Here is a 25,529-nt window from a genome sequence, read left to right as displayed (position 1 = left end):
TAATTAATTAATTGAAAAAAAAGAATAATGTAAAAACTTTTAGTTCAGCAAGTGTAAGATGGTGGGTAAATATAATATGGTAGGAGGACAATGTGCTAGGAATAGAACTACTACACTAGTAGTATGGTATCCCAGGTCCTGAGGTAAGCACGAGTGCACACGTTTGACAATGAGGTACGTAGGAATGAGGAAAGGGGTAGAGAGGGTAAGGGGGGATTGGCAAAAGTAGGAGATCCGCTCGCAACGGTTCTTCGAAGTAGTCAATAACGATGCAAACGAGCTCGCCGTCGTGGCCTCTTAAAGAGAAGTGGAAAGTGCTGCTGTGCATACATACACATATACATATATGTACATACGTATATACATATATACACACATATATACTCTCACTCTCCTGTATGTTTTCCTTCCTAATAAGAAGCTAGAGAATAGCTATGAACATTGAAATGCGCACTCTCTTCCTCTCTTCACTAGTAAAATCGAACTTTTGAATCATTGAATCGAACAATTTACTGCATTAACTTTGTCGAAATTTAATAATTTAATAAATTTTTTTTTTAATAATAAGAAAAAAAAAGAAAAGAAATAAAATATGATTTTTATGTTATAAAATAATTATCGAGTTGCTACAGATTTGATTTCATTAAATCGAATAGAATTCAATTAAGAAAACAATTTCTAATTATTAATTAGTGTTATAGTGATAGAACGTTCTTATTGTTAGTTACGATTCGCATCGTAACAAAGTTTGTAGAACTAATTAGTCAGCAGGAAGTTAGATCAATGTATTAAGATAGAGCAATGCTAATATAGAGCTTTATATTAGAGTTATTTTATTGTTTGTACAGAGAATACACTAACAATTCGTAATCATTTCTAAACGTAATAGTAAAAATAATAATATAATATTTACTTTTACGGTTAGGTGAGAATACAATTACATCGGGATTGTAATCAACAATGTTTGGTAGTGGGTGATTCTTATACGAGAATGTTACCCTTATCTTATACAGAAAAAGTTCTTTTAGTATAGAAACAATAAAAATGTAGAACAGGAATACAGTGTAGGTAGGTAGGTAAATACAGGGGGTGAGAGGTGGAGTGGGGTGGAGTGGGGTGTTGGAAACGATAGAAAAGAATTTTGCTGTAATGTTCGAACCGAGAGAAAAGTTTCGAGCGAGTTTCTTTCTTACATAGACGTTACAGAATGAGAAACAAAAAGATAAAAAAAGAAAGAGAGAGAGAGAGAGAGAGAGAGAAAAGAAAAATCTAGTTGGATCGTTAACGATGAAATTTAACACGATGTATCTCCGTTTTTCTTTACTTTCGTTTAAACTTTTTCAATATATTTCGTACTTATTATTCGTTTTTACAAATTAATCTGAACAACGAATCGAATCGTATTTTCCTTAATTTCATTCGTAATAAGACTGACAGAATAGTGTGAGGGAAAGAAAAAAAGAAAAAATAGAAAGATAATAAAGATGTTGCTTTTGATTTTCCTCGGAATCCTTTTATCTGTACGATGGGGTTTTTATTTGGTTCTCGACCTAACGCCTTTTCTTCGCTCGATTGCAAGAAAAAAAAAAAGAAGAAGAAGAAGAAAGAAAATAGATTGAAAAACAAAAAAAAAACTCAACGGAGGAGATCTAACGTAAAGGAAACGAATCGAGTTTTAGTAAAGAAAATAAGAGAGAGAGAAAGACAATGAGTGAAATAAGGGGGATGGGAAAGAGAGTGAAAACGAGAAAGGGAAAGAGAGAGAGAGAGAGAGGCGGAAAAAGCAAATAAAAAAGAAAGTTGTCCGTTTCGTCTTTCTTTCTCTCTCTTTCTCTCCTTTTTTCTTTTTACATTGAAAGATCTCTCATTCTTCTTACTTTCAGTTGAAATTTATTCAAGTAGAAACAACCGGTATTTCAATCGCGTTTTCCGATGCATTTCAATGAATAAAAAGGTAAAAAATAGGAAAGAGAAAGAGAGAGAAATGGTGAAGGGGAGAGGAGTGAGAAAGAGAGAGTTAAAGAGAAAAAGGAAACTATTTAAAGAGGTGGCGACAACGAATGAAATCGAGAGATGAAAAAAATTCAGTATTAAACGTGAGACTTATGGGGGTTGTTGAAGAGAGTAAAAGGTAAGGATCCTTGGTAGAATAGAGAATCTTGTAGAAAAATTCTTTACAAATTATTTTTTTTTCCTTCCCGTATTTTTCACCGCTTATAAAAATTTTATTTTATTTTATTTTATTTGATTTATTCTTTTTTTTTTTAAATTCATTTCAACGTAACGATTTCCTTCCTTCTGTCTATCTCTTCCTCTCTCTCTTTATTTTTACGAAGAAGAAAAAAAAATAGATGAAAGAGATAAAAAAAAAAGAAAGGACAGTGATGGTGATGGCGATGGTGATGGTGATGGTGGGTAAAGGAAAGAAATAGTAATAATAGTAATTTTTTTAAACGTTCATTTCTCCGACGTTGATACTCGGATTCACGCTTGACTTCGATTCCCGATATTATTCTTAGCTTGGTATTGGATACTATGGGAAATAGAGGGAGAAAGAGAAGAGAGAGCAAGAGAGAGAGAGAGAGAGAGAGAGATGAAAGCTTGGTGCTTTAAAGCACGTCCGTTAGACCAGATCGAGAATGGTCCTGCATAGAGTCGAGAAAGACGGGTTACCTCGTTCGGTTCTTTACTACAGAAATAGAGAAATAGAGAAATAGAGAAATAGAGAAGGAAATGGTAGATGGATGGAAACGAACGGACGAGTAATTAAAAGCAGCGACCCTAATTATTTTCGCGAGGATGTAACTTCAATCGTCGTCTATCTTCTGTCGTCCTTCTGAGTGATGGGGTCTATCTCCTATAGACCAAAAAAGATAAAAAAAGAAAAAACTCTAATCATAGAAAAGGATACATATATCAAAAAAAAAAAAAAAAAAAAAATATTGAAAGAAAAAGAGAAAAAAAAAGAGAAAGAAGAAAGGAAAGGATAAATGAAACAAGAAAAAGAGGGAGAGAGAGGAGAGAGAGAAAATGTTAAATAAAACTCTGATAGGTCAAAAAAATGAAGAAAACTAAAATCATAGAAAACGATACAAACGGAGAGAAATAGAAAAGAAAAAGAGAGATGGTAAAAGAAAACGAGATGAATGAAACAAGAAAAAGAGAGAGAGAGATAAAGAGAGGGGGAGGAAGAGAGAAAATGTTAAATAAAACGAGAACTAATGAGAGTAGTGGATAGAAAATATTTTGATAGTAACCTATATAGAAAATAAAGAGAAAATATAGAAAAGGATAAAAAGGGATTGAAAGGGTAGAAGGGGGGGATAAACGGGGATATATAGAAAGGGTTAGTAAGAGTAAGAAAGAGATAGAAAATAAAGTAAAGGAGGAAACAGAGAGTTATCGTCCTGTTCTGGGCTACAATCGTGGCTACAATCGTGGCTTCATCGTGAATACGAATGAGCTCTTGGTCGATCAGGCTGGGCCACTAATTGAGAAAGTTCTACGCCGTGGTCGATGTTTCCTCTGGATGAAGATAGTCGAACTATTCCCTCTATTCTCCTAGTCTACCTAGGTTACCTATACTTTCTTCGAGTAACACACAAGAAATGCTTTACATATTTCTTTCACTTTTTCTTACGTTATTGATGAATTCTAGTTTTTGTTTTCTTCGTCGTATGTAATTAATCTTCGAATTAAATTTAATTATACTATTATTCTTATTTGATTGGTAAATAGAAATAAAATTTCAATTTTATGGTCTAAACAAATTATGTGTTTATTTTTTATAAAGGTTTCGTTTTGAAAATTGTTTTTTGTATTCTATATTACCATATAGAAGCTTTTATGGTGTATTCTAAAACGATTGAACGAGTTAAATATGATTTTTAATTAAGTTTCATTCGCTTTAGTGTAATTATTATTGTAATTATACTTACCAGTAGTATGTATGAGATAAATTAAAGTTGTTACAAGTAGTAGAGGCAGCAACACGCTCAACACCATTTTCGTTCAACTTTCCATAATCAACGAGGATATTTATGTGAAGTTTTCTGTAATAGAAAAAATATAATATAGTGGAAGAATTATAATCATAATTTGTATATGTTTCCGGATTAAACGATAACCACAAAAGATAACTGATGTATATGTATCAATAATGATAAATCAATTCGGTCAAATTCACGTCTTCTATAGTTTGTCATTATTCGATTTGCGTATGGGTAATCAGATGAAAATCTTCATAATTTATTCTATAAAACATTTACCTTTCGAAATGATGTTTGAAATAGATGTTTGCACATGGTCACGAGAATAACGTTTGTTTGACTATGTTAAATTATTTATGAGAGATCGATATATGTATATGTGTATATATATGTATATATGATAAATATATATACATATATATATATATATATATATATATATATATATATATATATATATATATATATATATCATATTATTAAGAGCTTCATCATTTCATTAATTTATTTATACTCAATTCTATAATTTAGAGTAATCATTGTCAATTTTTTAAATAAATTAATACACATATAATCAAACATAAATTTTTGAAATGTTAAATTTCAAATTTTACTGAAATTAATAGTATGTTGTTAATTATTGGATACATTCGTAAATTAAAATCTGTAAGTAAGATTGATAATTCGAAACTATAATAAAAACAAATATGTTATATTACATCCTCGTCATACCATATGTTTCAAAGTTTTCATTATCTTTTTTCATAATCTGTACAGCTAACTACGAGTTTATTATTTAAAAAATATTACTTATTCTCTATTATTATTATAATATAAATAAATATTTAACAATGTAAATATTTCGTGGGTTGTTTATTAATCTTATACATATAATTGTTCCATGTAATAAACACAAAAAAAAATAAAAAAGAATATTTTTTAAATGATATAGAATTTCATTTCATTTCTATGCCAATGGGACTCATAACAGAGGATACATTTTTTTCCTTCTCATCTTATGGATTTATGGAAAATGATTGTAATCCTTCGAATAGAGGGTTAATTTTACTAGGTGAGACTTCTCAATCGGTGAATCATGAAATTCCTCTTCGGAATAATAGAATTCCTGGCGGATCGCATAACAAAGCTAATTGTATATATATATATGTACACATTCTTCTTTATTATCCTAATTTTGCAGAGTCTGCATAACTAAACGGATGCAGTTACATACTACTCGTCCTATCGAGTAATTGCTAATGCAAATTGTCTCGCATTAGCGACGATTTGTCGCAGAACGTACGGAGCGCATAATCATCGTCTCGTTATGTTCCCAGTGTTCGTATTGTTGTTATCTCTTTCTCCTTCTCTCTCTCTTTCTGTTTCTCTGTCTTTCTCTTATTCATTCATTCACTCACTCACTCTCCCTTTCTCTCTTCTACAAAAGTATGCAGTTTGCGAACTTCGTACAATCGTCTCCTCGTTTCTCGACTATTCTCGATTTAAACTGTGCAATACTTGTTAGGCTAATTTCATCATTATGATTAAAAACGAGCATCATTTTTGAAAATGTACTTGTTCTCTAAACGTTTATAGCTATCATTGAATTAATCACTCGATTAATAATAATATTTAATAGTTTAATAATAGAACAAATGATTCTATCTTTCTAAAATTTCCATGGTCCATTATTGAAACTGTTGAATCACTTGTAGGAATAATTATCTTGAGTATTTTATATTAGGGTATTTTCATATCGTTAATGTTGCAAATATGACGATCAGGATTTTTCTTAATGATAATTCTTTTAATAATATATTGAAAATTCGAAAAATTGTATATTGAGTGTAATTATTATTATATTAGAATGAAGTTTATTTTTCACAGCAATGCCAATTATCATTAAACTTTTGTTATTTCTTAAATGAATCCTCGACCAATAGCAAATCAGGTATTACGTTTAGAATATCTTACTTATAATTTTATTATTTCTTACTATAATTTATCTTTATATAAGTGGAAAACTTACTTTATAGAACACTTTATTTTTTCTTTTTATACCTAATTAGTTTATTAGTATAAACATTGAAAATGAAATGAAATGTAAGAAATCATTTGAATATTTTAAATTAAATTAGAAAAAATTCGAATAATATAATGAAATTATTCTAGTAATTGTTTAAGATAAAATATTTCGTCGAAATAATTTTCTTCAAAATGTTCATAGCAAAAAAGAGAATAGGTATATACATATATATATATGCATAGTATATTTCGTACACATCCGGAAGATACGGATCTTATCCGTGACGGATCGTAAATCGTGCCTGCGGCGAGCTCGCGAATATTCATGCAACGTCACACCGTCGCATCGTGCTTTACGATTTGCATTTATCCTATCCCCTTCGATGTTCTCTCGCGAATTATTAACTTTTCCTCTCTTCCCTTCTTCTTCATCTTCTTCTCTCTTCTCTCCTCTCCTCGTTCATTTCGTCTTTTTCTGTCATTTCGATCGATGAACGAATTCTCAATTTTATTATTTCTCTCTCTCACTTTTTTTCTTTCTTTTTCACACTTACAGAACTTTCCGTACGAGGAAAAAAACTTTTTCTCGCGACGAGAAGTCGGGGAAGAAAAAGACAAAAAAACATATTCGAAGAAAAATGAAGACTCGGAGAACGAGGATAAAGGGGTGTAGGATAGAAACTTGGTCGAAGGATACAGTTTGTGTTAAAAGAAAAAAAAGAATGAAAATAAATAGTTTCATCGTACGCGAAAAATCATTTCTCGATTTATTATTTTGGAATCAAATATAATTGATTTCTTTTTTTTCCTATTTTTTCTCTCTTTCTATTCTTTTGTTTCTATACTATTACCTTGATCGAGTAAATTAAGGTTATTATCGATTTTATTTCTCTTATATTATGCTTTTTTCTTTTATTCATGTTTAATACTGACTTCATAAAAAAAAAAAAAAAATTATTAATAAGTTCTAGGAAAATTTTCCATTTTCGTTTTTTCTCTTTCTCTCTCTTTATTTCTTTTATCATTATGCAAGAACATATCGTAAACGTTTATTATTTTATTTTCTTTTTTCTTTTTTTTTTTTACGACAAAAGAAAATACTAAGGATTAAACGTAATATTCTTAGACGATGTATTATGTGGATAAAAGTTCGGTAGGATGGTACGCAATTTCCTTATTGTCAGATATCTTCTTAATCTCTCTTCCCGAATCTTCTTTGCTTGGATTATAAAAGGTCTATTCAACCACCCACGGAATACGATAATAGGTTCATTTTCCTTCTTCTTCTTTTTTTCTGTAGTAAAGATTACGTTGACAACGCATCAAGAATACCTTCTTTCATTTCCCTTTTATAAAGGTTTCATTAGTTTTATAAACCTATTGCGAAATAATATATAATAAATTATTATAATTTATGTATCTAATTTGTTCCATTTAGTTTTTTAAAAATCAAAAAAAGAAACCAGTATCTTTGAGTAATTAGTAATGAGCAATCAATAAAGGAGTAAGTGAACAAATGAACAAATGAGCAAATGAGTAAATGTGCAAATAAGTAAATGGACAAATGAACAAGTTTTACCGTCATCCTATTTTCCTATTATAATAAAAAATTAATAGACATAATTTGAAAGATATGACAATAGTAAAAAAGATAAGAGATTAGTTGTTGGTTAGTTTCGAATTTCAATTAAGTACGATAAATTGGTTACTACCAATTACGTTCCCAAGAGCGCAATTTGTTCTCTTCGTCGATGAATCAAGAATCTAAATTTTCGTTTCGATCGATTTGTTCACTTTCTCTCTCTTTCACCCACACACACACACACACACGAACACAATACACACACATATACAAACAAACAAAATACACATACTCATACATCTTTACTTTCGTAAATATTTCTGTACTCTTGCAAACGCATTTGAAAATATCGAGTACTTATCTTTGACCTATTTAAAATTTATGTGAATATGTACTGTGTAATATCCAGTAAACTTATCGATATTATATTTATATATATACATACATACTCACACACCCACATACATATACGTATACATCAATATACAACAAACGTATATATTTGTAGTACATAAGTTCAGAGGATTATAATTGGTAGACATTCTAAACACTACGTCATTTCCATAATTTTTCTATATCGTTCGATGCGATGCAATGCGTTGCAATGCAATGCAATGCAATGCAATACCATGCAAGTCTAGCAGAGTGGAGGTCGATTTACAATCGTGCTTGCAAATCGTTTCGAAGTACGAATATTCATGTCGGTGGGAAAGGATTAACATTGATTTGCGGTTGCATGAATGTGTGTTTGTGTGTGTGTCCTGTGTATATATATATATATGAATGGTATATTCGTGGAAGGCTTTCCGTAGGGTAGTTTCTCTGTACGTGTGTGTCTGTGTAAAGGGAGGGAAGGGGGTTAGATGGGTGGATGCGTTGGGTGACCGAGGCGTAAATTGCGACGAATTAATCTTGGATCAAGCGCGCGCCCAATCATTTGAATTATATTTCCTTCTTCTCACCGTTTCATATTTTATATGCGAAGACGAACATATTCAATGACAGTACAATGAAATTATACGAAGGTAAGTATGTGGGTGTGTAGATGTGTTAGTTTCATGTGCAAGAGAGAAAGAGTAAAACAAAAAGAACATTAAAGGATAATTTCAATTCTCATTAATAACGTAATTGGTGGTAGTTTTCTCACACATATGATTCTTGATTTATTTTCATTATTTCCTTTCTTTTTTTCTCGTTCTTTTTTTTTACCCTAATTGTAAGCTTTATTTTATTATTTTTTTTTGCCTAAAAACGAGTTTGGTATCATAATCTTTATCTAGGAGAAAAAAAATTGGGAATATTTTCGAGAATTATAAAGATAATATCTTTTTTCTTGATTATGACAAATACAACGTGATGCGTTGTAAAATTTTAAGTACGAACATAAAAAGGTCTCTTTAAATTTTCAACGTCCTTATGAAATATTCATTCAATTTGTCTTTTTTTTTATTCTCTCTCTCTTTCTATCTCTGGTATAATCTAATTTGTAATGATCTATTAAAATTATTCTCATACTACAGTATATTTTCTGTTACCAATTAATAAGAATGATTAATAAAAAAAACAAAGTAAATCTTTCTAAGAAAATTTAAAAAATCTATTTTAGAAAATAATCGTTATTATTAAAAACTTATTTTTATCATAAATCTATATTCTCAGAGAATCTCGGTGATAACAAATACGAGTTTAAATGAATATAGAGTAGGACGTTAAACTAAAATGAAAATTTATTTCGAATGCAAATTCTGAATATCAACAGATTCACACATGTACATATACATATATATAAATATAGTATAAATAATTCGACGTTCAAGTATGAAGACAAAAAATTTGAATCGTAACCAATTAAAATTAAAAAAAAAAAAAAAATACCATTTATGGCAAATAATTTGTGCAAAAAGTAGGGAGGAAAAAAAAATTTTATTATAAGTAATAATAAAAATATATTACAAAAGAAGTGCCAGTTAACGAGTATGAAAAGAAAGAGAGAAAAGGAAAGGGTGAAAAAGGGAGAGAGAGAGAGAGAGAGAGAGAGAGAAAAAAACGTGATTTAATGTCGAGTCTTGCGAAATTATCGATCCCTGTGAGCGTCGATATATTAACGGTAATACGTTCTTGCCGCTTCTGATACCGTGAACGCCATTGTTAGGAAGGCAATATAATATCTTACACAGAGCTGGTATCGTTCCGTCACCTTACCAGGCTTGGTAACATATGGAGAGATTTTTCTTCCTTTAAAAAGAAAAAGAGAGTGAAAGAAAGTGAAAGAAAGTGTGTGTGTGTGAGAGAGAGAGAGAGAGAGAGAGAAAGAAGAAATAAGAATAGAAGTAAGTAGTAGTAGATATTCAAGATGACACGTACCACGAAAATCTAGGACGACTCTTTCTTCTAATAACTAATATTTCATTTTTCTAACATTAATAAAAACAAAACATCTGTTATGAACTGTTATATATTTTATGATAAAAGTTCTGTTACATTTTAGTAATTATATATATTATTAATATATATATGTTATTATTAAATATAATAATATTATATAATTATTAACAGGTCATAGAATGAACTGCAATTTCGTATAATGGAGAGATTCATCTGTGAAATTGTTTTATAAAATATCACACACGAAACAACAATAGAGAGTTTAATGTTTTAACAAATGTTCTTTTTTGATATATATTGATATTTTTGATATATATACTTATTTGATTATAATATAAAAATATATGTATATGATATGTTAAAATATAAAAATTGTAAACGTTAATTCATATATTGAAATCAATTGTAAGATAGCTGTACAAAATTAGTAAATTTTTACATCGACTCGAATTGTTGATTCGTCCGATCAAAAAAGGCCTCGAGTGCAAAGGATTGATAACACGTACACATGATCGAATCGTCAAATATCATAAAAGTTATTAAAATTCTACTCTCTCATCGTTATTAAATGTTCCTTTCAAAAGAATTCCTTCGAAAAAAGGAAAAAGATAAATGAAGATAAAAAAAAACCGAATTATTTTCCCATAAATGTAAATTCATTTTTTATGGTATTTCGTTAAAGCCTGACGTGAAGAAGCTGAGGTCAAGTCGTCGTCGTCATCGTCGTCGTCGTCGTTGTTGTCGGGAGAAAAAAAGAAGAAGAAAAAAAAGAGAGAGAGAGATAGGGGGAAGCCCTTGTAGGAAACGTCTTCGCGTGATGGGGAAGCCACACGCGGGAATACTTGAATTATGTATATCACGGGATCGTGAGTATGCGAGTGAGTGAGCTAGCGGTCTCCTTGACGATGTAATGAGCTGTCGATGTCAGCCAACGAACGTCGACAGGATGGCAAACCCTCTCCCCCGCTGAGGGCTCGGATTTATTGGGGACGTCATAATGAAAGAGGATGCTTGTTCACGCCCTACGGCGATCCCTTGACATCTTTCTCTTCATTTCTCATTCTATCTCTCTCTTTCTCTCTCTCACTTAATCGCATACTTCTTTTGTTTACGTTTCTATCTTTTTCTCTTTGATTTCTCTTTTCTTGTTCGTTTTATTTCGCAAATCGGATTTTAAATCGTTTCGTTTTGTTTTCAATCCCCTTTAACTTAAGTTTCCAATTTATACGAGTTTAATTAAAGACTTTTCAATTTTTCCGTTTAAAACGTATTTTGCGTATATTTACGATTAGCAATAGTTACGAGTAATTTGTTTGTAATCCCTTTGCAAAAATACGTATTTTATGTTCGTACGTTTGTTTTTTAATTTAAGAGATATACATTTTGAAAAGATCGAAAGAAAATCTTTCATATATAATATTATTCACTGCACGATTTCACAATAAGGAGAACAAAAATTGGTCGGGACATTTTTTTCTTCCATTTTTTTTTTTTACCACTTGAAAAAAGTCACCCCTCGAAGCGTAATTTAATTATGCTTCAAACGTGTTCTTTTTTTTCTCCCCCGTTTCTTTCCTCTTTCTTCTTCTTCTTCTTCTTCTTCTTCTTCTTCTTCTCTCGAAAGTTAAGTACGTGGTGCAGTTTAAAAGAAGTTCAAAGGAAGTTTGAAAAGTATTTGAAGATTTGATCGGGCTTATCAGGCACGAAACGACGTGAGCCTTTAGGGAAAGAAAAAAAAAAGAAAACTTTCTAAGGGAAAACTTTTGAGTATCCAAAGCACGATGCCTTATTCTTCTTTTACCATCACCCTTTTCTTCCTTAAATAAACAACCAAAAGGGAGTTTATGTATAAAATATCTATATGTATGTATGGTATGTTCCAAAATGAGTGGTAATATCAAAATCATTTAAATTGACAAGTTTAATAATCGTTAATCTAAACTCTGAAAAAGACTGTTGCATATCATATCAATCCGATATCGTGTTTAACTTTGACAAATAACTGTTTGGTAAAGTTTTAGAACTTAACCAATAATTTGTGTACTTTTCGACATGATTAAAATCTTCAAACCATAATATTAGTATATTTCGATATGGCAATAGCATTGAATTGGATTGATAAGTAGTACAACTCAATGATATAACGGACACTCTTGGTTGATACTTGAAGGTAAAGGGATGTTAGAAATCTAATGGTCCCTTTTATTCTCATCTTCTTTTATGCTATTAGTTATTATGATTGTAATTAACAGAATGTCCATTGTTCAGGTTAATCCTCTTTCCCTATGACCCTTCATCAATTCTCTTTCTTTCTCTGTCTTGCTTACTCCTTAGTCCTTATTCTCTTACATACACTCATACATGCATATGGATATGGATATATGCACGAGTTCGTCTCTTACGGCGCATATAAACGATATTGCCAGACAGAGTGAACGCCGTTAGGGTACGAAGCCCTCCAGGGACCAACTCGTATGCTATTGTGCATATACATGTGTGCGTGTGTATATGTGTCTGAAGGATATGGATGTGGAGATACTACGTCAAATGAAGTAATTGCAGTCTAGGTAGTATAGTATGGTTAAGCAAGGGTAAACATTAGTTGATGTTCCCGCATAGACAATGGAAACGGAGCAGCAACTGGATTGCTAGATGGACCAATGGTGAACCTGGCGTGTATCGTTGCGTAGTCGAACTTAGGGTTAACGGGCTGTTTCTATGCGTCGCGTGTCAATTATCCTCTCTCCTGACACTTTAGTTTAGCCTTCGACACTTCTCTATCCTACTACTCGTTATTCGTAATTAATTATTCCATTAAATTCCTCTCTCTCTCTCTCTTTCGCAAATTTCTGAATTGTCTGTACATTGTTAAGAATAAAGTATTAACTATTTTTATTATAATAATTATGTTTATTTGATTTTAATTGTCTTCGTGTTTTTTACTTTTTAATTTTACGATTCGAGACTTATTTTTCTACTAATAATACCTTTTCATACTTATTCAATATAATTGAAAATGGACACACGTGGTTTTACCGCTTGGATTTTATGTTTTGTTTCTTCGGACGAGTAACTCATCCATTTTACTAACGATACCTGGATTGTTTGATTACTAGTAATTTGTCGAGAATTATTTATCTAACGTAGTTATATAAACGTGTTTATTTTAAGCCCATTAATTCAATTTATTTTATTATATGTTAAATTAGATAAGGATAATTCGATTTTACCAAGCGGTCATTCAATCCAAGGCCAAATCGTGTCCAATGTTGCTTGACTTTAGTGATCAAACGAGAATTTGCTAATCATAACGATAATAATTATAATATTAATATAAATAAAAAAATTTATTGCAAGTTAATTATTGTTTGCACATAAAAAAAGAAAAAGAATTTAGACCTAATATTTTTATTATGAGTAACAAATTAATTTATAAAAATTATAAAAGTAATTAAAAAACTTTACGTTTCGATTTATCTCTACACAATTTTTTTTTTTTTTTTTTTACATTAAACGAGATGAGCGAGAAAGAAGGAGAGTGCGATTAAAATTGTAAAAATGATTTTTATTTCATTTGTTGTCAGCTTATTAAATTTATCCGATCGTATATTTCTTTTAATAATAATATCGAGATTAATATAGAAAAGATTTAATGGTCGAACAGAACCATCCGATTTTGTAATTTTGCTAGCGTATCCGTACTATCGTTCCAGTCATTTCGATTTGTTCGGTTTAATGATCGAATTCTCGTTCGTATGTTCCGATTCGATGCAACAAAAATTGCGATCACTACGATTTTTATCTTTATTGGATAACTATGTATGTATATATATATATGGATATATGTGTACATGTATTCGTACCACTCGTATCTCTCACTCGAACAAACTCGAACACTTTTTAGTACGAGGAGAAAAATAGAATTCGCGATAGATTGTGAGCATTGTGAACGCCATATCGTTTTCTTCTTCCCTATTTCTCTCTCTCTCTCTTTATCTTTTTATTTCATCCTGTATATATATATATCTTTTTTTTATGAGATCCAACTTGAAATAATCGTGAATTAAAGTCGAAAAAATTCGATTATTTCCAAAAATTAATGAACGCGTATACGTACTTTCTGTCTCGTGATAAACGCAATATGAATTACTATTTATCGAAGTTCATATAATATAATTATTTGTTAAAATTATCAAATTATCAATTTAATTTTTACAATTGTATAATAAAAAATAATAAAAGATAGAAAATAACACTTCGATAATATTATTTCAAATATATTCGATATAAATTCAAAATATTTAATTTATGTTATTAATAAATTTGATATTTTTATTATTAAAAACCATCGTTCTATCTACAATATAAATATACAAAATCACTTTTATTATTTCTGCGTAGAGTGTTCGAAAGAATCGTTGGAAAGCAAATAGATCGATATAAACGATTGGCTGGGTCGTGGATTGCACGCGTTCGAAAAAACGCATCGTTTCATTATCCATCCCATGGTTTGTTGTGGTTGTTAGATTTTTATACCGAATTGAAAGAAAACTTTTTTATTCGCCTCGCTAAAAGTTTTTTTTTATTACTCGAAGTTACTTTTCCATCTCTTAATTCCCCTCTACCACCCCTTACCCTTCATTTTCTTCTTTAGGTTCCTTCTCCAAATAATTGGAAAAAGAAACTGAATGAGAGAGAAATAGTTGTTGTTGTTGTACGAGATTCGAAGGTAAAGTACTCATGGTAAATAAAATAGTGACAGAAATAAAGAGAAGGGAAAGAGAGTGGGAGAAGGAGGGGGAGGACACGAAAGAGTGAGAAAACTCGACGACTTTCAAATTGTCGGAAATGTCATTCGAATCGTCGAATCGCTGACCGGTCTTTTTTTTGTCGATTTCTTTTTTGGTGAACATTACTATTGCCACACAACACATTTTGCTATCGTTTTCTACTTTTTTTGGGGCTTTTTTCTATGTTTTTTTTTTAAGAATACAGAAATTAATTGACCGGATATCGTCATTTTATTTCATGCTAATAATGAAAAAGGAATTAGGAAGTTTTTGTTACAAATTCGTTTGCATTATTAGTCGAGACCTGTTGTAGAGGAAATATTATTTTCTTTTAAACACAAAAATCTATATTTTGTTATACGAAATTGGATTAAATGAAAAGGGAATTCAGGGATATAAAAATATGTTTATTAATTACAGTTTGATGAATATTAAAAAGTAATTCATGCGTGTATACATCCATGCATGTATTGATAGATTTTAAATCATTAAAAAAATGTATGTAACATTATTAAGGTAATAGAATTGTATCTGTTATTTCGTTCTCGATTATCTGGATTATAGATTATAATTAGAGGGTAATGTACGACATAACAATTACACACATGGAATATAAATAAAAGTATTTTATATATAGAAGAACTGAAAAGTATTGACTCTACTAGCATGTAGAGGGTAAAAATGTTTAGAACCTATTATGCAGAGGGGTATAAAGTTTTAAAAAGATTTGTGAAGAATTGAGTCAAAATTTTTTTTTACTTGCAATTAGATGAAAAAAAACAGAAGTATTACTTATTTATGAAAGAAATGTAGAAGGGATGAAAAGTTCTAAATCCAGCACGTGGAGGTTATAGTAATGTTAATGTTCAATGTTTAACAAATGTTCTTTTTTTGAAGTATAAAGATATATAAAATGTTAAAATATATATGCAAGTTTTAAAAGTTAAATTTTGTGTAAAATCATTTCAAGATATCTGTAAGAAATTTATAAAATATGTTGAAAATAGTCTCGAGTTGTTATTGATTCGTCCGAAATAAAAATGCCACAAGTGCAAATGGTTAATTATAGTTAAATTTTTGATGAAAATAATTGGCCAATTATTGTTCTATATTAATTATAAAAATATGGTATTACTATCATATAGTAGAGATAAACTTGAACTCATTAAAGGGTATTGTAGTGGTCTATCAATATATATATACTCCTCTCAGGATAGTTGTACCCTTCCTTCTCATTTCTCAGATTCCCCCTTTTCCTTGTGGTATTCTCTCAACGAGTAGGACGAAGAGGGACATGTGTACCTTCCTATCGATGTCAAACACGAGAAGCAGAATTCCTGAGATTGCGTTTCGACAGATCGACCAGGGAATGAAAGACGAGAACGAAGAGGCGGAATTTCAAGGCTCCTGCCACATCAGCGTCTGTAAGACGACCAGTTTAAGAAAAGGGAAGATAGGGGAAAATGGGAGAATAGAAGAAAGAGAAGAAGAAAAAGAAGAAGAAAAAGAAGAAGATAAAGAAGAAGAAAAAGAAGAAAAGGAAGAAGAAGAAGAAAAGCAGAAGAAGAAGAAAAAAAGTCAAGTACAATATGTTTCCCTAGATTTTACGAGGACAACGGGATACGAAGGAAAATATGTTGGAAGTTGAGGGTGGAAAAGTAATATTCGCACCCTTCCATTCATAGCGTTAAGCGTTCGTGACTATGATGATACTTTTTCGATATTCTTTTTTTACTTTTCTTCGCAAAATGTATTATCATGAAACATGAAAAATGTTCGTAAGTACATATTTGATGAATATTTATGATAATCATAAAAAGAAAGTTAATTTGTCTGATACAAAATGTCTAGAGCTTTTTTAATAAATCAAAAATAATCAAATTGTATTATTTTTGTTAATCAATTAACAATCAAATATACCAATTTTGTTTTCCTTCTCTCTAATATTAGTCAAATTAATTTTAATACAAATTTCCTCTTTGTTTTTATGTAGTATCTTTTATCGATATAATTTTGTAAGTATTTTTTTGAAATATTCTTAATAATTCCAGTAAGAAAAAATTATGCGAGTGCATTTAACCAAACTGGCACGAGAATATTGAAAAGATGAAAATTAAATGAACATGTTGGGACATTTTATAAATAAATAAATATATCTTAAAAATTTTAAACGAATGATAGAAACCATCAGAGAAAAAAAAAGAAATGAAGTAACCAAGGTATTACCTTAAAAAAAAAAAAGAAAATAAATATTTCTCTAACATATAAAAAAATCATTTAAATTTCACATACATCCACTGATTTATCTTCCTTACCTAGAATGTCTACTTTAAAAGAAGATAGAAGTCCAATCGAATTAGATCGTTTTTTTATCAACTAAGACGACATAGCTTTCTCAACCCATTCCCCGTCAACCCCCACTTTCCTCCTTCTACTTTCCTTTCTCTCTCTCCTCTCTCTCTCCTCTCTCTCTCTCTTTATCCTCATAGATAAGAATACTTACTTACTACGAGCTTACTTCTTTAACCTCTTTTCGTCGTGTGTCTCCTCGAATCTCGATTTCCAAGTCTCACTCAGTTCTCTTTAAAGAAGTAAGAAAGAAAGAAAAAAAAATTGGAAAAATAAAAAAGAGGAAATAAAAGAAGAAAAAAAAGGAAAAAAAAAAGAAAACGAAAAGATAGAAAAAGATTTCGTCGATCGAATCGTTAGGATTTACGATTGCAAGGCATTTCTTAAAGTCCTCCTCTCAGAAGAACCATCTCTCTCTTAAGAATTCTTACTACTATACTATATATATATACTTTTCGTTGAAAATTCCGCTAAGGAAGAAGGACTCTTTCCTTCAGGGTTTTGTTCTTTGACAAATTATCCCTATCGAGAACAGCTTGGTCACGTCTCGATCTCATACCATTTTTTTTTCTTTCTCTCTCTCTTTTTTTTCCTACTTTTCCCTATACAAGAAATCAATCCACTTTTCTTTCTCGACTTATAACGACAAACTTTCTGAACTCCTGTATATATATGTGTGTATATGTATATATGTTACTATATTGAAAAAGAGAATGACCGAACGAGTGAAGGAGAGAGGGAGGAGCAGTTAAAGGTGTAAGAAAAAAGAAAGAAAATGTATTTCTTCATAAAAATTGGAAAAAGAAATGAAAATTTGCCCACCCAAACCCACCCCACCTCTCACTTCAACCTTATCACACATTGAAGAAAAGATATAAAGGAATAAGATACAGATTTTCGTTTCGATATTAAATTGGAGAATAAAATTGAAGAACAATGGATATAAGTGATGGGAGGAGCGGGGGTTTAGTGGGTGAAAGAGAAGAGGGGTAGGAAAATATCGTTTGAGAAACGATATAACGAAGGATACATCGGAGAAATCTCGTTTACGGAAGATACACGAAAGATACACGATAGGATCGACAGGATTTAGAACCAGTAATACCAAACTCGACGTCTGCCTTTGTGGTCGGCTTTGTTATAGGTACCTACGTGTTACAAGAGAGTTGTTAGGATTACGCTAGTTCAGGATAAACAAGAAACTTCTTCTAAATTGTTATACGTTTTCGTGATTAGATTAAAACAAATATATATATATATATGTAAAATATAATATATATATATATATATATATATATATATATATATATATATATATATATATATATATGTAATCTTTTTCGTATAAGATCAAAATGAAAATATAAAATGAAATATTTTGATGAGTAAATTGTAAAATAAACATTGTGTGGTTTTGGTTTTTATTTTTTTCCTTTTTTTGCTTATTTTTTCTTTCTTTTTTAACAGAAAACGACACGGGTAAAAACCGTAAATTTGATTAATCGGATTGCGGTCTATAACCAATGGTTTCCTCTGAAAAGCTGAGTAATCGGCTAGTGGTCGATGAAGCGGTTGGATAAACGTCTTCGTAAAGTTCTAACGGTTTAAAATGAATTTATGCAACGCCAACTGATATCAGTGAAACTATTATTTAATAAACTAACATACGTTGGAATTATTAATTCATTATTTATGTTTAATTCCCCATACATTCAATCTGTAAAAACTTTTAGATAAACCTATTCGAATTAAATCTTGCAATCATGAAATACGTTAATTTGATTTAAAAGAAAAAACAAATATATAAAAATTCTTACTCTTGTTGTTACTAATGTATATATACGTATGTATATATATATACTATTATTACTTTTTGATAATTTATTCTTTCGTATTCCGATTAATTTGGAAAAAGCGTTGCATTATAGATCATGTGAAATCCAAGTGTTCGACCTCAATCGAGAGATTCGAAGAAACTAGATCATTTGGGTCACAAAGCTGATGTATTCTAGTAGTAGTGATTAGATCGATCAGTAAATCTTACTACAAATCTAACACATTTATAAATTCTTAAGAATCTTACATAACGTGATACAGTACCAACTTTCTTGCCCTCTTCTCTTCTCAGATTTATCAACACGTCTACCTGTATATTTCCATATATCCTATGTATATATGTTAAAGTATTAACTTTCGTGCTAGAAAATTTGACATTACATCTTTGAATATATAACTGCATTTATTATAACGTTTTACATTAATATTGTGTTAAACGTTTGTTTGGTCGAACTATTGATATCATATCCGTAGAGAGAATTAGGGAGAGAGAGAGGGAGAGGGAGAGAGAGAAAGCTTCGTCACGGACGTCCAAAATATATACACATATACATACATACATGATGCTTTCATGCACACGTATATGCATACATCGAATTAATAACCGACCTCTTGTGTGTCTTGTAATCCTGTCATACGTAATGCAACATGTTAAATGACCCGTTGGTTCGGGTTTCGCTTAAAAGTAGGTCGATACCAGTGACACAATGTCGTGACATGGAACGTTACATGGTCACGATCTAACGATAAGAAATAAACGAAATTCAACATGAATATATTTCACTTTAACTAACTTTCTTAATTTAACTTGATTTTTTGTTTTCTTTTTCCATATTTTTGTTCAACCCTTTTATCCTTCATCGATTTCCAATTAAAAATATTCTTTTGATTTATCTTTATCTTAACCCTTTAGGGGTTACACATTTATTTGAAAATTACTTTGAAATATTCTAATAACTTAAATAATATTAAATATTATAGTAATTAATTATAATAATATAAAAATTACGCACATTAATTTGAAATAAACCAGATGAACTTTTTAAATCTCGTCTCACTCAGTTACAATGACGTATCAGAACGTCATGTGCGTCTTTGCCCAAACAAATGCATGACGTACTGATACGTCAAATGTAGGCAAAGAGTTAAATGTATAATAACATAATTTAACATAAAAAATATTTTAAATATTTGTCATTTATTCGAGTATTTAATTCGAGTATCCAAATATCTATTAAGCTTCTAATCTAAATTAATGAAGTTGTATGAAATCTACTACTAAGGCACAGTAAGAAGAAAGAAAGAAAGAGAAAAAATTGAAATGACTTTACAACGATAAAAGTTAAGTTGTCCGAAAAAAAGAAGAAAAAAAGTAAGACAAATTTTTATCTTCTCGTCTTCTAACGATCGTTGAACGATAACCATGTTCCTGAGAGTTCTCAGGAGGATCTAGATACGGTATCGGTAATTCCCTTTAAGGCGTACTTTCTCGACTGAATGTATGTGCACAAAACCGCGTCGAAATTTATCTCGGTCTACGTTATCGTAACCGTTATCATTATCGTTATCCTTTTACTAACAGAGAAAGAGAGAGAGGTAGAGAGAGAGAGAGAGAGAGTGAGAGAAAGTGTTAGAACTTAGGTATTATTAACATTACAATGATCGTTATCGTTCATGAAATTTATATCTCAAGTCGAGTTCAAATAAATTTTAATCCTTCTAATGCTTTTAACTTTATTATATACTTTATTTTTGTTTAAGAAAACAAAGAAAAAGTTAGATCTATGAATTGTTAAGATCGATAATTTCAAATTAAATGTCACACACGTGTCTGTTGTCTAAATGTATAAACGTGTATGTCTGTCTGCGTGTGTGTGCGTGTTAGTTCATAGGAACATACTTTATGCAACGTTAAAAGCCCGTAAGTGAATGGATTTATTGTACTATTTTTTTTTCTTCCTTGTTTTATTTCTTTCTTTTTTCATTTTTATTTCTTTCTTTTGCAAAAGGCCAGCACCGCACCGTACCACAACGAAGCTGGTTGGCCAGCTTTGGCACAGTTTTCCACGATAAAATATTGCGCGCGATAGTCGAAACAACGGAAACTGGCGAGACCTTTAATGGACGCATAAAAATGCGCGTAAACGTGTCGTGCTCGGCGCATTAAGCGATTAGAACGCTCGCTGCCTGTTAACTATCGGCCTTGGGTTCGTTCACAAATGCAACGTTTAATTAAAATCGAAATATTCCGCGACGTGATTTAAACCCTTTTCATCAAAAGGGTTCCCATTTAAATATATATTCCTAACTCTTTGATGTTATAAATACAAATTTACGTCGATGAAGACAATATAGACAAAGAAAAAAAAAGAAACAGATAAAATGAGCTCCAAATTCGTTCCATTCGTTGTGATAAAAAATAATATTTAATACTTATTTTTAATAATCCGAAAATATTCCGTTACTATATTAAATATTACAACATTAAGTACGAAACAACATATTTATTCCGACTATATTCTCACTTCGAAATCGAATATTTAACACGTTTCGTGCTACGTATATCACCGGTGGTACATTTACCATTAGAAATATTTCTTTAATGCGCTGAAAATATATGTTTATAATAAATTTAATTCTGTACAAAAATATTCCTATTAAAATATTGATGCATTATACAAAATGCAGTATAGAACAAAACACATAAGTTTGTTTAATTGTTATATATTTACAATAATTAATAATTACATGTAATGGTTGATTTTGTTGAAGCAAAATTAAATGACCTGAATGACAAATCAGGTAAAAAGGGCTTAGCACGGAATGTGTTAATATTTAATCATCTAATGCAATAAATTGTTTAAAAGCCTGTGTGTGTGTGTGTGTGTCTTTGAATAATGACAAAAAAAAACGAAAGAAAAATCTTTGATGATGATGGAAACTTTGATTAAAAAATTAATTGCGAATATTAGAAGATGAATTGCCATTTGTTAAAAAAGTAAAAAAAAAGAAAATTAAAAATATTAAACAAAGACGATTAATTTGACAAAGTTGAAAAATTATGCGAAAAATCCAATTAAGGTACATTTAGAGTTCATGTTTTTTTTAATATACATAACGGGCTGATGGTATAGTAATTCTTAACGAAACGTATCATTGATCGCTCCTCTCTTCGATATTTTTAATCCTGCGCGAAAATTGAATATCGTAAAAATGTCCAAAGCAAAAATTGAGGCATTATGAATCGTTGTAACGTGAATCCAAAAGAAAGAAAAAACAAAAACAAAACTAAAACTAAAACTAAAACAAAAAAATAGAAAAATAACAAAAAAAAAAATAGAAAAAGAGAATTGTTAGTTGGGTCTGCTAGTGTAATATTCGCTTAGATCATAAAGATAAATCGACAAGTTGTAACTCGAGCTTAGTGTCCTAAAAAAAACATTGACAAATGTTTATAATGGATACTCTAGGAACCTATATAGGTTTTTGTCTTTTTTTATTTTATTTCATTTATTCTTTAGTGTAACAAATATTGGCGTATCGTCGAAGAATTTGGGTCATTTGAGCATATGTGTGTGTGTGTGTGTGTGTGTGTGTGTGTGCACACGTGTGTTTCGTTCGACTGGAAATAAATTTATCTTTGAGACAAAATATTGTTTTTAACTTTTGACACTTAACATTACTCGCGTTGGCACTTCGATTTAAAAGTATGAGCTTGTAATAACGCGAAATATGGAAACGAAAGAGACGAGTTAGAAAGAGAGAAAGAGGGAGAGAAAGAACGAGAGAGAGAGAGAAGGATAGAAAACAAGATCGTAAATCTCTCGCCTCCATCGAGAAACAGTCCGGTAGGATGCATAAAACTTGAAAGCGCTAAAACATGAGCTCGTGTATGAGCAGTTAGTTCGCGTAACTTATGGCTTACGGTTTGAAACCAGGAAGAGTTTAGCGGTTGCTATCGAAATATCGTATGTCAACATTTTGAACGTCGTGTCGACATTTTGTTCCACGATTTTTCAATGTTCTATTTTACCAAATATCTACCGTTTCATCAATAATTTCAAACACGTGCTATTTTCTAACGTCCAACCTATTGTTGCTCAATAAAAACGTGAATGACGTGATATAATACATGGCGTTTTTATATTTTGTATTCAATTGTTTTTGTTTAAATAAATTTGAACATGATGTATTTTTTGTATGCAAAAAAATATAAAATAATATTACAATATTTGATAAATACGTTCCTTGTCACGTGTACCATTTTAAGTAGACACGAAGTGACAATGAAACTTATAGTCAAATGCAAATTTTACAGGAAATTCTATAAAAAATGTATTTTAAATATCATTAATTGTACAATGACGAATACACGTTTATAATTGTGGATTGTCATATTTAAACATAATTTCTTTCGTGTGTGTATCTTATAACGAGAAATATTGTCAATTATAAATTAAGTTAACAAATGTACATTTTGAGCCAAAAGGAAAAACAAGAAAAATATGTTTATAAAGGATGTTAGAAAAAGGGTTTTTCCATTGGGAACAGGTGTCACGATTTGTCGGATATACTTTTCTCCCAGCGTGTGTAAACGCGATCGTATGTTCCCCCTTCAAACATCATCGACAACGTCTTTTGAGTTCGACTCGACTCTACTTTTCTGTCAGCTTCTCTTATTCTTTCTTTTTATGCTCAAGAGAACTGTCCTGAATTCTTTCTTTGCAAAACCGAACAAACCAATGTTGCATTTTTTATGATTTTAGTGCGGAATTATTAAATGTCTGTGAATATTTTACGATTTTCAATAAAATTTAGATTAAAATAATGTTATATATTTATTATACTATTTTCTAATTTGTTGTTTCTATTTATTATTCAATAAAATCTAATAGTTTAAAAACATGTAAACTAACATTCAGCAGTTTAAAGTACACGAGATATTATTTTTTTATTATTATCTTACTATATCAAAGTAAAATACTACTTGTTAACCGCAAGATAATAAAAACTGTAATATTTCTTTCTACGCGTTACGAGAAAAATATAATGATGAAAAAAAAGAAAACTTATAAATGCAAGGTGACATTTTTTACCAGTCCTAATAATATGATATACTTTTTTTAGTTCCTGGTAGTATACTATACAATGCTGCACTACTTGTTAACCGCAAGATAATAATACAGCAAACATAAAAATGAACATTATTGTGTAGTGAGTTTACCGTACGACTCGAATCACAGCTCTTAAACCGTAGTGCAACAGCTTGCTTCGATAACGAGCAACTACGACCAACCATTTCGCCAAATTACATTTTATAAGAGGAAAACGTAAACGCGTGTGTAGGATATAAATATTTTCTTAAATCATCTCGAAAAGAACAAGAAAATGTAATCTAATCTTTTTCAACGTACAATTTTTAATTAACGAGTAAAAGGATCCTTATATTTTTATACATTTATATATACATATATATTTTTGAAACAATATTCTATTGCACAAACAAAAATAAAAGACAAAGAAACAAAAAAAGAAGAACAAAATAATAAAAATAATATTTGGAGAAAGGATTTTTAACGAGAGAATGAAAATGAACTGACTACTTTAATTTCAAAACGTGTCCATACAAAATGCGATTATATGTAAAAAAAACAAGACAAAGTTACATTTGGCAAACTGAAACTCTAAATGTTATTGTACATTACCAATCATTTGCATTTGGTTATCATACTACTTTCGAGTTTTACTACGGTAATGTAAAAGAAGATTTACGTTCAAAGTACCTATTTCAAAGTATCTTCCATGTTAGAACTTAGGTACTAACTCGCTGACTGTATGGAATAGCTTAATAAAAAAAAAAAAAAAAGAAAAGAAGAAAAAAGAAGAAGAAGAAATACAGTATTTTAAACTCCGACACACAATAAAGATTGCAATTTAAATCTACTTCGATAATCCGCGTTAGAAAGTTTTCTATCGAACGGTAACCAAACTCCGATATTACATCGTTGCATTAGTGTTTTCCCCTAGGAAGTAAACAGATATTTACATTTACATAACCCACCCGTGGAATAATAATTTCCCCGTTTTTAATATCCGTACAATCGTGTCAAAAAGTGCAATCGTCAGACGAATATCACTTCTCCGAAATTATTCGGTCATATTTTTTTCTGTTTTTTTTTTGTTTTTCTTTTTGTTTTGATTTGTTTTGTTTTGTTTTGTTTACGAGGGAACAAAAAAAAATTATTATGGAAATGAAAACGAGTTTTATCAAAACTGTCAAAAAATAAAAAGACAAATAAAAATAAAATATATACCCGAATTTATTTTTTTTCTTCCCTTTTTTTATTTTTTTTTTTTTGTGGGGGAATCGGGATTGGCTAGGGAGGGGGGAGGGTATGTGGAGGCTTGGAGGGTTGGGGTTTGTGATCGAATCGGAGCTAAGGTTTTTAGAAAAATGGCGTTCAGTGAAAGCTTTTATACACGACGAGCGAATTATTCGAAAGCACGACGATTTTAAAAGCAGCAAATGGAAAACGAACGAGAACGGGCATGATGCATCACGATCGATCAGGG

The 25,529-nt window shown here is 30.4% G+C and overlaps 1 protein-coding gene across 6 annotated transcripts in view; it reads right to left on the bottom strand.

Annotated features, from left to right (window-relative positions):
* Window positions 1-25,529, bottom strand: part of LOC107065057 (neuronal growth regulator 1) — a 63,712-nt gene that overhangs the window by 26,338 nt on the left and 11,845 nt on the right. For 5 of the 6 annotated variants that reach the window (XM_089179806.1, XM_015318368.2, XM_015318366.2 and 2 more), the window contains one exon: window positions 3,939-4,052. In XM_089179806.1, coding sequence (XP_089035932.1) covers window positions 3,939-4,005 — 67 coding nt within the window. In that variant the 5' untranslated portion in view covers window positions 4,006-4,052. Of the gene's footprint in view, window positions 1-3,938; window positions 4,053-9,769; window positions 9,791-25,529 lie in introns of those variants that run through there. The other variant, XM_089179809.1, reaches the window with a different exon arrangement.

The sequence above is a fragment of the Polistes dominula genome, unplaced genomic scaffold, assembly GCF_049000335.1.
Source record: "Polistes dominula isolate Pdom_NZ unplaced genomic scaffold, Pdom_raw_medaka contig_49, whole genome shotgun sequence".
Lineage (NCBI taxonomy): Eukaryota > Metazoa > Arthropoda > Insecta > Hymenoptera > Vespidae > Polistes > Polistes dominula.
The sequence above is the reverse complement of the archived record's forward strand: the minus strand, read 5'-3'. Positions and strand labels throughout refer to the sequence as shown.